Source organism: Hipposideros armiger, unplaced genomic scaffold (genome assembly GCF_001890085.2).
Source record: "Hipposideros armiger isolate ML-2016 unplaced genomic scaffold, ASM189008v1 scaffold_1684, whole genome shotgun sequence".
In the NCBI taxonomy this organism is placed as follows: Eukaryota; Metazoa; Chordata; class Mammalia; order Chiroptera; family Hipposideridae; genus Hipposideros; species Hipposideros armiger.
The window spans coordinates 55,285-66,607 of NW_017733034.1; the positions used below are offsets into that span (position 1 = coordinate 55,285).

The 11,323-nt window shown below is 39.9% G+C and overlaps 1 protein-coding gene across 1 annotated transcript; it reads right to left on the minus strand.

Moving 5' to 3' along the window:
* Window positions 1-9,093: 9,093 nt before the first annotated feature.
* LOC109377989 (zinc finger protein 14-like) lies at window positions 9,094-11,317 on the minus strand. Its single transcript, XM_019634455.1, has 3 exons — window positions 11,265-11,317; window positions 10,999-11,059; window positions 9,094-10,596 (listed from the first exon to the last, which is right to left on the minus strand). The coding sequence occupies exons 1-3, from the start codon at window positions 11,296-11,298 to the stop codon at window positions 9,870-9,872; spliced, it is 822 nt and encodes a 273-aa protein (XP_019490000.1). The 5' UTR covers window positions 11,299-11,317; the 3' UTR covers window positions 9,094-9,869.
* Window positions 11,318-11,323: the final 6 nt, after the last annotated feature.

The following is an 11,323-nucleotide window of genomic DNA, read 5'->3' on the forward strand; positions in this document are numbered from 1 at the left end:
CTCATACTGAGATTCATAAACTCCGTAGAGGATCTGTACCAGGAGCAACACGCTCATGAAGTATAACAGGAAAAGCAAACGCATCCAAATCTCCCTCCAGACGCGCTTGCCGGATGCCTCTTTCTACTGCTGAAAGCTGCCTCTGTGAGCCTCTCATAGGAGGGGGAGGGGAGCAAATGGTGGGAACGAAAGGGTTAGCACTTTCCTCCGGCGGCCTGGGATGTCCCCTCTCCTGCGCCGTAGCTGACAATGGCGGAGGCAAACGGACTGAAGGTGAACTATCACCCTCCTCCTCATCCTCATCCCCTTCATCTTCCGTGTCAGTTTATAAAGGCTCTAAAACTGACCAGACTATCTGCCAAGTAATCCAAATTGTTGCCGGGAGAGGCACACCTGAATGATGTACTTCACGGAGTTCATCACCGATTTTCTCCCATGTTTTCAAGTCTACTATTCCTAAATTAAGGGACCAGGAACAATAAGTTTCAATTACCCTTAAAAGCTCTTCCAGTTTCTGATCTGACATTCGAGCTCCCCCAACTTTAAGAAGCTGTTTGAACAGACAAATATAAGGTCTGTTTGGCTCTCAGCGTTTCCTATGTTAGTAAAATAAGAAAGAAAGCGTTTCACTCAAAGTTAACTCAGATGCCCCTCTTGCCACGCTCCTCGTGGGACTTTAAGGTCCATCTTGGCTATGGCATACCTGTATAAACCCCAAGTCTGGTTGACGTCACAACGTGTCAAATCGCCGTTTTGCCTTATGATGTGACCACGGAATCGCAGATAAGGGCCCAATCAAGTTCCGTATCCGAAGCCGTGGAACTATAGTCAATTACTCACACATTCATACTCTTTTACACAAGAGTTTTTTAGTGAATTTCCCCTTACCCTGGTTAAATTCCCCGGGATCTTCCCTACCTCCTTATCCGGTAGCTGCCGTGGCTCCTCCTCAAGGGCCCTATCACCGTTGAACCTTCTTTCTTAGACTCGGAGGCTCATTTTCCCTCTTTGAGCCCCACGTTGGGCACCAAATATCTTCCCGCGTGACAAGGGTTGGGGAGCTCAAGGAGGGGGCGGAAAAGGGTTAAGAAATACAAGAATCAAATATAGAGTTACTGAGGGTCAGGGGTCTCCAGTCTCTGTGGACCGAGCCCCGATTCTGGCAGGCGCAAAGCTTTTATTCTCAACTGCCACAAAGAAGTAAATTTGAATACCTTAACCCGGTATGTTGATTCGATGTGTCTAGCAACTGCTTCACCGAAACACCTTGTGATCAAACACAAGCTGTGCTTTCACACATATGTATAATCCCTATGGATGTACTCAGCATTAGAGACCATCAGATAAGGAAGCTTTACGGAGATTATTCCCTCAGGTTTTAGCATTCCAAGACACTCCCTTATGACTTCAAAGGATCAGTGCGCAGGAGCATTTGGGTGGGCAGCTGCAAGGTGACACAAAATGGCCTGCAAAGCTGAAAATACTATCTGCCATTCTACAAGAAGTTAAACCATGCTTTAAAGTGTAAATGAATAGAAAATTTTAAAATATTCACCCTATGCTTCCATGATTAATATATCAATTTCTCCAAAAATGTACAACAGCAATACAAATTCATTCAGATTTTGAATTATTTCAATTTGATCAAGCCATTTTCAACATGTAGGGAAAAGTACAAAAATAGTCACAAAAAAAATGAAAAAGTAGAATGAGGAAAGACTTGATCAACCAGGAATCAAGTTATATACAAAAAAGAAACCAGGAGAAATTAGAGTGGTGATAAAAAACACGATTTCCCAGAAGGGCTAGGTGAAGTTTCTTCCTCAATGTGTGAATAAGGAAATCTTTAACTTTGCCCCAGGAAAATATCAGAAATTACAGAAGTACAATACTTAGTATGTGGAAGACACAAGGGACACTACAGAAAAAAGTTGGGAAGAATCCATTCTCTTGGTGACATCACTGAACCATAATATGAACCAAACTAGACCCACCATATTCTGAAAATCCAGTTTAACTGCGTTTTGTCTTAACCTGTAGCTGAAAGCATTCTTCCTGAGATGTGAATGTAGAATCTTAATCTGGTGTGTTTGAGTATTACATCAGAGGTAGTCTGTATGCACAATGACAGCAAAGGTGACCATTTTTAAAACAGGAAAAAAAGGTACAATTTGTGAATCTAAAACGCTGAGCCTTTGCTCTCTCCCCAGAGGCAGAACAGTGTATCCAGTGCCCAACTCAAGAGTATCCAAACCATGAGAGAAATCGCTGCCTCCCAAAGTCATGGCCTTCCTGGTCTTTGAGGTTTCTTTGGGGATGGGCCTGGCCTGTGTGGCTCTGTGCTTATCTGTCGTCACAGCTGTGGTTCTGTGGCTCTTTGTGAAGCACTGAGACACCCCCATAGTCAAGGCCAATAACCGAGCTCTCACTATGTCCTGCTCATCTCCCTCCTGCTGTGCTTCCTCTACTCCTTACTCTTCACTGGCCGTCCCAACACTGCCACCTGCATCCTCCAACAGATCACATTTGGGGCTGAGTTCACTGTGGCTGTTTCCACTGTTCTGGCCAAAACCGTGACCATGATTCTGGCCTTCAAAGCCATGGAACCAGGAAGAATAAGGCACCTGCTGGTGTCAGGGGCTTCTAACTATGTCATTCCCATTGGCTCCCTGTTCCAAGTGATCATCTGTGGAGTCTGGCTGGGAACCTCTCCCCCTTTCATTAACATAGACACACATTCCGAGCCCAGAAACCTCATCATGATGTGCAACAAGGGCTCGGTCACTGCCTTCTACTGTGTCCTGGGACACCTGGGCTCCTTGGCCCTGGGGAGCTTCTCCTTGGCTTTCCTGGCCCGGAACCTGCCTGACACCTTCAATGAAGCCAAGTTCCTGACATTCAGCATGCCTGGGTCGCCTTCCTCCCCGTCTGCCACAGCACCAAGGGCAAGGTCATGGTGGCCACAGAGATCTTCTCCATCTTGGCTTCAAGTGCTGGATTACGAGGCTGCATCTTTGCCCCAAAGTGCTACATTATTCTGATAAGACTCAATAAGAACTTTTTGAAAGATCTGAGGAACAGAACAGGTCCCAGGAAGAACAGACATTCTGAGGTTTTATCTCATAAGTCTCTATCACATTTTTAGGCTTTTACACAGTTAACTACCTTGGTTGTTCATCATCTATTACAAAACAACCCAACTGCTTTATCTCTTTATTTATCAAAGGGTTTCCTCTCTCTTTTCAAGTTCCTATGTACAACTACCTTCAGTCAGTCATCAAGATTCACAAATAGGAGTTCTAACTCTGACTATCCCAAAGTTTTTGCTATTGAATTTAGCCATTTCTTCTACCATTAAACACATTCTCTATTTCTTTGGCCACCCCCTAACCTGGAAAACTTATTTTATAAACAGAAATTTTCGGATCACTCTCTATTTTGCCTTCTCTGTTTTCTTTCATCACCTGACAGTTATACAAAGATTCATATTTGGGTAAAATATCTAAGTTATATATACTATCTCTTATGTTGTCTTCTGGCTCCTTTAGAGCTTTTAAACTTTAGTTGGTATTTTTTGTTTGTTTTAAAGATTTTATTGGGGAATTGGGGGGAGGGGAACAGCATTGGGGAATCAGGGAAGGGGAAGAGACAAGTTGCTGTTCTTTTGTTCTTCAGTCTAGTTGAGGACATCACTTCACTGGCCCATGTTGGTATTGTGGTCATTGCACTCTTCCCGGCTGAGGCAGTTGGTTGCCAGCCATGGGAGCTCATGGCAGCTCACGCTGGCTGCCGGCCACTCATGGTGGCTTATGGCAGCCCACTGATTATTTTGCCTAATCTTATGTTTAGAGGCCTCTACATTGTTACGGATCATGTCTGTTCATGGGGCCAAGGTTAATACCATCAGATCTCAGGTGTGAGCATGCAGTCAGAAATTTGATTCCATTTATCTCACCGAGCATTGAAATTGATCTCTGCATTGTGGTTAATACGTGCACAATAAGAAGTAGCCTTGATTTGGACTTGAGTATTGGGGGCAAGTTATTCTGGATTCTTTACACCAAAGGGGGTGACTTTGGATAAACAGTTGTTGTTATGGGTGCACAGCTAGATCATTGTCACTGGCCAAAGGATCTATAAAAATGTGTAGATGGGTTCAATTCTTGTCTAGAGAATTTTCTAATGCTAGCATGATTACATGGAAGATGACTAGTCAATCTGATGCTTGGGTCCAGTCTTTGATCAGGGTTGGCCTGTTTGATCTAGGGACAGAACACAGCATCTGTGCAGTGAACTCTATCAGGTGTGGGGATGGCACACTGTTATAAAGTGTATGAACTCCCTGGTCATTCATGTGCTCCCAAGTGACACCTAACGAGGCCAAAGTGTCTAGAAATGGAGAGACCTCTTCTAGAACAGATTGCATCAATGTTAGGGGAACACACGCCTTCCTGTAAGAGGAATATGCCAGAGGGGACACTTAATGCTCTATCCTATAAGTGCCAATACCTTTTCAATGAGGAGCTTCTGGTTTGCAAGCCTGAGGGGTCCTATATTTATGACCCAGATAAAATGGGAAGTTGGCTGTGGAGGGTCAGCAACTCAGGCAGTGGGAGGATCTTCCCCTTACAAATAGACTCTGTCACTTACCACCAGCGCTTCTCTAATTGTGTGTGTGCGGCATAAGCTCAATAAAATAGCTTCTGGTACAAGAATGACTTGGGTAGTTTAGACCACCATGGCTGCTTTAGGACACAAGGATAGGAGACTGCTAAAGTCTCTGTGGTAAAAGGGTGTCAGGAGGCGACATAAGGGAGTGATCTCGACAAGAATCCTGCAGTTGTGGAAAGAAGTGTTGAACACATAATAATCAAGGGTTTGTTTTTTTGTGGTGAGGGGGAGGTGGCTGGTTAGCTCAGGTGGTTAGAGCACAGGCTCATAACACCAAGGTTGCCGGTTCCATCCCCACGTGGGCCAAGGAGCTGTGCCCTAAACAACTAGATTGAAGATAACTACTTGATTGGAGCTGATGGGTCATGGAAAAACACACTGTACCCCAATGCAATTCCTTAAAAAAAATCGGTTTTTATTGAGTGTTATTCATTTCTTTAATTACATACATAAAGTTACGTATGTTATTCATATTTATATATAAATTATGCATATAAAAATATATGTAATTATGTGTATGTACAGAGGGTGCCAAAAATGTATACACATTTTAAGAAAGGAAAGCTGTATTAAAATTGTTAATACTCAGTATATACCAGTAACAAAAGATGAATATAAGTCACGTTTGACTTCTGCAATTACAAGAGGTGCTCAAAGTGGTTACTGTCAGTGTCCCGACACTTCTGATTATAGCAATCTACTCATTAAACATTGACCAGTGTCCGCTTGTATACATTTTTTTGACACCTCTGGTATAATACTGTGTACTTGTGAGTTTTCACGAATGTATAAAAATACTTCCATCAAAAGATACAAAACATGCCATCTGCCCAAGAGAACATTCTGTGGTGCCCATTTGAATAAACACCCTCCAAAATATTACTTATCACTAAAAAACATGAAAAAGATTGAATTTCCTTTGTTCTTTAATAAAACTTGAAGCTGTTACGTGTATCTTCCACCCTTCTATAAAATGCGTTAGAAGTCTGAGCATATGGAAACGAATCCTGTGAACAGCAAAATGGGTGGTGGGGCTATGTTGTTCATTGAAAAAGGCTTCCAATGACTTGTGTAAGAAAAAGATGTTAAAATTTCCCATCTCTCCTGTGACACTCAATAGGATATTACTCAAAATGATACCCTATCTCTGCAGCTCACCAGTTTGTTATTCCTTGGATGATTGCCTTACACATCCATACCTCTTTGTGGTGTTTCTATGGTGGAATAGCAGTTGATCTCCATAGATATCACCCTACACATAAAGTAAACTCAGGATGGGCTAGAACCGTGCAGGTGAATGTATCTCTTTCTCCAACTAGGAGGACTCCATAGTCTAAGGGGATATACATTGTGTCACTCAGTGTGTACAGCAGCAATGGGAAAATGCTAAATACTGTAACATTTTACATATTTAGAGATAAGTGATAAATCTGCTCAAATTACATTAAACACAAGAAGACACCATAAATATCCGTGGCCAAAATCAATAGGAAGTCTCAAGTGCCATAAAATTATATCCAAACTCATGACCACATGTTCTAAAAATAAAATTTGTAACAACTGCATAAATGCAAATGGACCACATCTATGGTGAACATTTGTTAATCATTGAAAGCAGGACACCCTCTATTGCCACCCATTATTTATTTCCATAACCAAGCAGTTCTGAAAACAGTATTTAAAATGTATTACATGATCGAAATACAAGTGATCATTAATGACATCCTCACCCACTGAGGCTCCTACCCTCATAGAAATGTACATACTGAGCCTCCCAATTATATCACATCAGTTCTTACTTTCCTTCAAAGCACTTATTTTCTTCTTATAAACTAAAGTTATAACGTTTTCTAATCCTCTCTTTTCCCATAAAAATTTAAGCACCAAGACTGCAAGAACAAGATTGTCTCATGTCACTACTTCCAAATCCTACAGTGCCTTGATTATTTCTGCTAAATTGGGTTCTATGTCTCTAAAGTGCCTAGCAATGAGGAATGTAAAACGTTAGCATCGGAGCACAGTCTCCAGGAAAGAAATGCTGGATTGGACCAGTGATCCTGTCTTTCTTCCTTGCTAGGCTTGTGTTCTCTCACAATTTACCTAAACTTACAGTTGAGACAGAAAGGTGATATTAAAAACATTATGTAGTATATAAGTGAAATTACAAATTTTAACTGAGGTATTTTATAGAAGATGTAATATACTGGAGGAAATACATAAGTGTTCCAATAATAAGTACTAAAAGCATAACCAGTTTCAGAGGATGGAGAGCTGGCCTGCAATCTTTGTAAGGCCAAGCCTTACCCTGTTAAACAGAAAGGTGTCACCACACCTCCTTCAGCAAAAGTACTCAGTGACCATGATCAATTAAGACAAAAATTTATTTCTCTCACAAATTGCAAGTGACCACTCCAAATCATAAAAATGACCAATATTGGCCGTCTTCTTACTAATAAGGCTCACTGGGGGTTCTTATGAATTACATTTAGATTTACTAAAATTTTTTTTCGCTTCTGGAAAAAAATGTTTGTGACTACCAATAACATAAAAGTTCACTTCCTCATAGGATTCAATATACAAAAATGTCCTGGTGCCTTGCATAACTATCAAATCATCTAACACAAGCCAAATCCTATCAAAGTCCTGAACAACCTTTTATGTTACAACCAACAGTCATGTGTGCTTTGTGGTCATTCTTATTATTAGGTTTCATCATACCACTCTCTGATTACAGGCGCCATTCTGCAGGTCACTGGCAAGAGGGCAGTGAAGAAAACCACGATTTAAGATTTTGGTATTAAGAGTGAATGAATTGGGGCCAGCTGAATGGCTCAGTTGGTTAAGAGCTTGCTCAAGAGTTTGAGCTCTGAGCAACAGCGGTTCAATGCCCGGCTCGAGCTGAGCTGCCAACAGGTGGCAGGATGGCTCAGCTAAAAAAAAAAAAAAAGAGTGAATGAATATTAGTGTCATGCCAAAAACTATAACTATAAAAAAAACATAAAGAAAGCCTCAGGAATTATTACCTGAACATGAATGCACATGACAAAATTGATTCATAATGTATAATGATCAAATGAAGAGACTGTTTATTTTAAAATCCATAATTATACTGGGACATTTTAACATTTGAAAAACAATATTTATTAGTATACAACAACGTAGAACACAGTAACTTATGAAACACCTATAGAAGTGTTCATTTGACAAAAAAATACATGTACTTTTCATCACATACAATCAAACATAAGTGAAAACATACCGAGGGCTCACATTCAGGTCCAGGTAACAGGAAACACCCACAGGCTTCCTGACAGGAGGAAGGGGCCTAGTTCGCACATGGAAGGACCGGGTCATGGCAGCCACTGCACATGCAGCACAGAAACAAACTCCCACATCCTTTTTAACAGAATTATTAGAGGTGTCTCGATGAATTAGGGAAGTATGGTCACTAGCACTGTTAACAGTATAGGGTGTTCCCTATACAAATTAGACCTCATACAGATATAATCTAGAAAACAAGGGAATCAGACATAAGCATGAAAGTCTGATTTAGTTTCCTGGTGGACAAAGAGGGATGACAGAAAAATCCAAAAGCTGATGGATCTCTGATGTGGATCTTGTGCAGACATTAGTGGAAACGTATACTTCTCAGAAAATAATATCAGACCATTCGTGGTGGTTTTCAGCATAGTCTTGATTGAAAGGTCAAAGCATCAGGATAATGGGCTGGAAGGTGTTGTCAGGAAAGCTCCTATATATCTTTCTGTCTGTAAAGGGCTCCAAAACATGACTTTCTTCTCTACTTTTGCCTTCCAAATCTCATGCAAGTAAAGCTACTAAAGAATCCTAATATGGACCACAAAGGCGATGGATTCTGGAACTCAAAGTCCTACCATTACCCTATGGGAGGGAAAATCCCCAGCTCTAGATTTTGATGCCCTTTCACAGGTCCCTCTTCTTATTTCAAAGTTTACTCAACAAGCATTATTCCAAAGGAAGGACGAAAAGCAAAAGGCAGAATATGAAAATAAAAATTTACATGAAAATATATTCTCTCCTAAAGTTGCCATACATAAAACTTATTCCAACTATTTATTAGTATGAAAAATAGACAAAGGCTCCTATACCCATCACCTCAAAAAAGTAGTTTTGTCAGAGGGAATAGAATACATACAATGGACTGGGATATAAAGGAATGTCACAAGGCCACAAGGAAAATCCAGATACAAATTGTAATTTTTCTCAATGAACCCCCTAAAAGAAAACAAATAAAACATTATATAAAGATATTTCACCTAACTGCATATAAAAATACATTTCAGGGCCGGTCAAGTGGCTCAGTTGGTTAAGAGCTCACTCAAGAGTTTGAGCTCTGAGCAACAGCGGTTCGATGCCCGGCCCGAGCTGAGCAGCTGCTGAGCTGCCAACAGGTGGCAGGATGGCTCAGCTTAAAAAACAACAACAACAACAACAAAACTGTAAAAAAATACATTTCAATTCACCCATGGATTTGATAGGGTTCAAAACAATAGAAAATATTGTTAAACATTTTAAGGAAGAAGCATTACCTATTTATCTATATACTGTTGTTGAGAGACGACTCTCAGAAATATCTCAGGTGAATATTCACTTCGGAAACTAATTAGTAGGAATCCACAGTCCAATGATGCACTCTAAAAAGAGGGTCAATAAACACAATATATCTACAACATAAATGAGTACTCTTCATCTTGAAAACTTTCTGGCACATTATACATGGATTTATTTCTATCAAGCTTTCTCATGTTATTTACATTTTTACTTTTTTTTGTGGGAATTTTCACTTGTAAGAATGTGGACCAATTCAAGTCTTTCCCATGCTGATTACATTCAAAAGGTTTTATCCAGTGAGTCCTTCCATGCTTTGAAAAGGAGCTGGGATAACTGAACTGTTTCCCACATTCTGCATTTTTCTATGGTTTTTCTCCACTGTGCATTGTCATGTGTCTTTGAAAGGTAGTGGCATAAATGAAGGCTTTTCCACATTCCTTACATTCGGAGGGTTTCTCTCCAGTACGAGTTCTTTCGTGTCTTTGTAAGGAGCTGTGATCTCTGTAGGCTTTATCACAATGTTTACAGTCAAAAGGTTTCTCTGGTGGTTTCTTACATGTTTTTCAAAATCACTGGGACATCAAAATACTTTATTACAGTTTTTACAATCATGGTGTTCCTCTGCAGTGATATTTTATATGTTTCCGAAGATAACTAAGACAACTAAATGTTTTATTACATAAGTCACATACATACGGTTTCTCTCCAGTGTGAATTGTTTCATGAATTCGTAAGCTACTCAAATATCTGTATGATAGTCCACAATGTTTACATTCATACGGTTTCTCTCCAGTATGAATTCTTTCGTGTCTTTGTAACATACTATAATATCTGTAGGCAACCCCACATTCCTTACATACGTAAGGTTTTTCTCCAATATGAAGACTTCTGTGTCTTTTTAAGGTAACATAATCTCTGAAGACTAGCCCACATCGGTTACATTGATAGAGTTTCTCTCCAGTGTGGGTTATCTCATGTATTTGAAGTGAAGTTGAAGAACTAAACGATTTCCCACATTCCTCACATTTATAGGTTTTCTCTCCATGGTGATTTCTCTCATGTTTTTCAAAACACTGGACATAACTGAAAGCTTGCCCATATTTATATGGCTTTTCTCCACAATCCTGAATCTCTGAGGGCTTATGTCCAGTGTGACAGCTGATATGCCTATTATGGGATGTATCATGTATCAAGATTTTCGAACACACACTGTTTTCTCGTGGTTTCGCTCCAACAAGAGTTTTCTCGTTCATTTTTAGATTTGGAATGAAGCTGAAGACTTCTCCACATTGAATACCCTCTTTCCATTCACAGATTTTCTCTACCACTGGAATTCTATAAAAAATGAGAAGCACATTACTAATGATTTCTTTATTAGGGATTTTATATTGATTAGAATATTTAATCTACATTTTTATGATTTATAGCAACATTGTAGGGTTTCCCGTTGTCTGAATGAATGACTTGAAATTAAATAAAATATTGTGCATGAGGACCTCAGCCTTATTATTATCAACACAGTGATATTCATGTACAAAGTTTCTGAATGCTGTTTTCCAGTTGAACTAGTATTCAAACACTGAACATCTTTGTCATGTATAAGACAGTAATTTGGTGAAAATTTTCTGAGAAGTAATACATTTGAAGCAGGGTTATTTTGTTTACTTCTTTTGAAAATTTTATGAAATACTGGGATTGTCATGTTAGACAACGCTCTCTATTGTGAGCGTGACTCACCTTGGTTTTCTCCCCTGGTTTTTGTATTCATCTTCAATATCATGATCTTCCCATTTCTGTCCTAAAATGAAGATCCCAGAAAAATGATTCCAGAGTATTAGAAATTATAGAGAAATCATTAGGTTCTAGTTCTATGATGAGCTGTGATGATGCCCAGTTTATTTACCAGTGTCCTCCCTTTCCACATTCCACATCTGAGAACAAGGTTGATGGGTAAGAAACACTGTCCTCTAATTGACAAACTGAAGGTAACTTGTCATCCTTACCCACTGCGGCCAGGTTCGTGAAGGTTTCCCGCATCACATCTCTGTAGAGTTTCTTCTGT

Excerpts from the sequence above, each read along its gene's own strand:
- LOC109377989 (XM_019634455.1), bottom strand. The coding sequence starts at position 11,298 with ATGCGGGAAACCTTCACGAACCTGGCCGCAGTGG. Across the intron at positions 11,060-11,264 it reads CACGAACCTGGCCGCAGTGG|GACAGAAATGGGAAGATCAT; the intron begins GTAAGGATGACA and ends TCTTCATTTTAG. Across the intron at positions 10,597-10,998 it reads AACCAGGGGAGAAAACCAAG|AATTCCAGTGGTAGAGAAAA; the intron begins GTGAGTCACGCT and ends CATTTTTTATAG.